We start from the raw sequence: 1,219 nt of genomic DNA, 5'->3' as shown, positions 1-1,219 counted from the left end.
ATATAGACCAGACCCTGGTCTGTCCATCAGCCTGAGATGATGAGCTGATTGGTCCAAATGGGGGCTCTACCTCCCGCCCCCCCTGGTTTGTGCTGTAAACTCTGGGTTGATGAAAACGGGTCAGCCTTACCGGACCGCCCCCAGACCGGGCCAGCTGAGCTCCTCTATGTATGTGAGAACGGGTGCGCGGCGGTGGGTCTCCTCCCTGAAGTCCTGTCTCAGGGTCATGGTTGATGACATCATAGGCACCAGCTCCAGGAGCTTCTGCACCAGTTCGTCCACATCCTCCAGTTTGGTTCCAAGCACTGGTGAAAAAAGCATGAAAGATGTTGAAGCTTTCAGCATCTGGGATGGCTTCACCGCCCCTCAGACATCACTGTTAAACATGCTGATGAAGGTTCTCAGTCATCCAGGTCATAGTCATTCCGTAAAAATTCAAAAAATATCCACTGGACTAGGTTTTCAAGATTTGAAGACGTTTCGCCACCTCTCCAGGAAGCTTTTTAGCGACCGACCCCTAGAATCATAGACAGGTTCAGATATTACAGGCTAACGATGGAACTAACGGCCCATTCATCGGTTACCATTGCATGTTTCCAAGCGATACAAGGCGTTGTCTATATAAGACTCAAACTCACTGCGGATCCAGACATTTGAATTGAGAAAGCTTCCTGGAGAGGTGGAGAAACGTCTTCAAATCTTGAAAACCAAGTCCAGTGGATATTTTTTGAATTTTTACGGAATTACTGTTAAACTGATCCAATCAGCAAACGCACCACATAGAAACAAGGCGTTTAGAAGTTTCTCCCAATAGAGGAGGCTGACAGGAAAAGGGTACAGAGAGGGGGAGGGACATGCGGCAAAGGACCACAGGTCGGAATCGAACCCAAGTCGGCCGCGTCGGGGACTAAGGCCTCCATACATGGGTAGAGCACGCTAACCACTGCGCCACCTGCATGCCAATTAATCCTGCTTTTTAATCCTCAGGTTTAATCCTGAGGTTTAATCCTGAGGTTTAACCCTGTTGTTTAATAATCAGGTTTAATCCTCAGGTTTAATCCTGAGGTTTAACCCTGTTGTTTAATCCTCAGGTTTAATCCTGAGGTTTAATAATCAGGTTTAATCCTGAGGTTTAATAATCAGGTTTAATCCTGTTGTTTAATCCTCAGGTTTAATCCTGAGGTTTAACCCTGTTGTTTAATCCTCAGGTTTAATCCTG

The 1,219-nt window shown here is 46.7% G+C and overlaps 1 protein-coding gene across 1 annotated transcript in view; it reads right to left on the bottom strand.

Annotated features, from left to right (window-relative positions):
- The window catches only part of pdxdc1 (pyridoxal-dependent decarboxylase domain containing 1), a 29,736-nt gene that overhangs the window by 5,337 nt on the left and 23,180 nt on the right, over positions 1 to 1,219 (bottom strand). Inside the window, exon 17 of the mRNA XM_015404727.1 lies at positions 131 to 305. Coding sequence (XP_015260213.1) covers positions 131 to 305 — 175 coding nt within the window. The remainder of the gene's footprint in view (positions 1 to 130; positions 306 to 1,219) is intronic.

Source organism: Cyprinodon variegatus, unplaced genomic scaffold (assembly GCF_000732505.1).
Source record: "Cyprinodon variegatus isolate N-32 unplaced genomic scaffold, C_variegatus-1.0 Scaffold1842, whole genome shotgun sequence".
Classification (NCBI taxonomy): domain Eukaryota; kingdom Metazoa; phylum Chordata; class Actinopteri; order Cyprinodontiformes; family Cyprinodontidae; genus Cyprinodon; species Cyprinodon variegatus.
The sequence above is the reverse complement of the archived record's forward strand: the minus strand, read 5'-3'. Positions and strand labels throughout refer to the sequence as shown.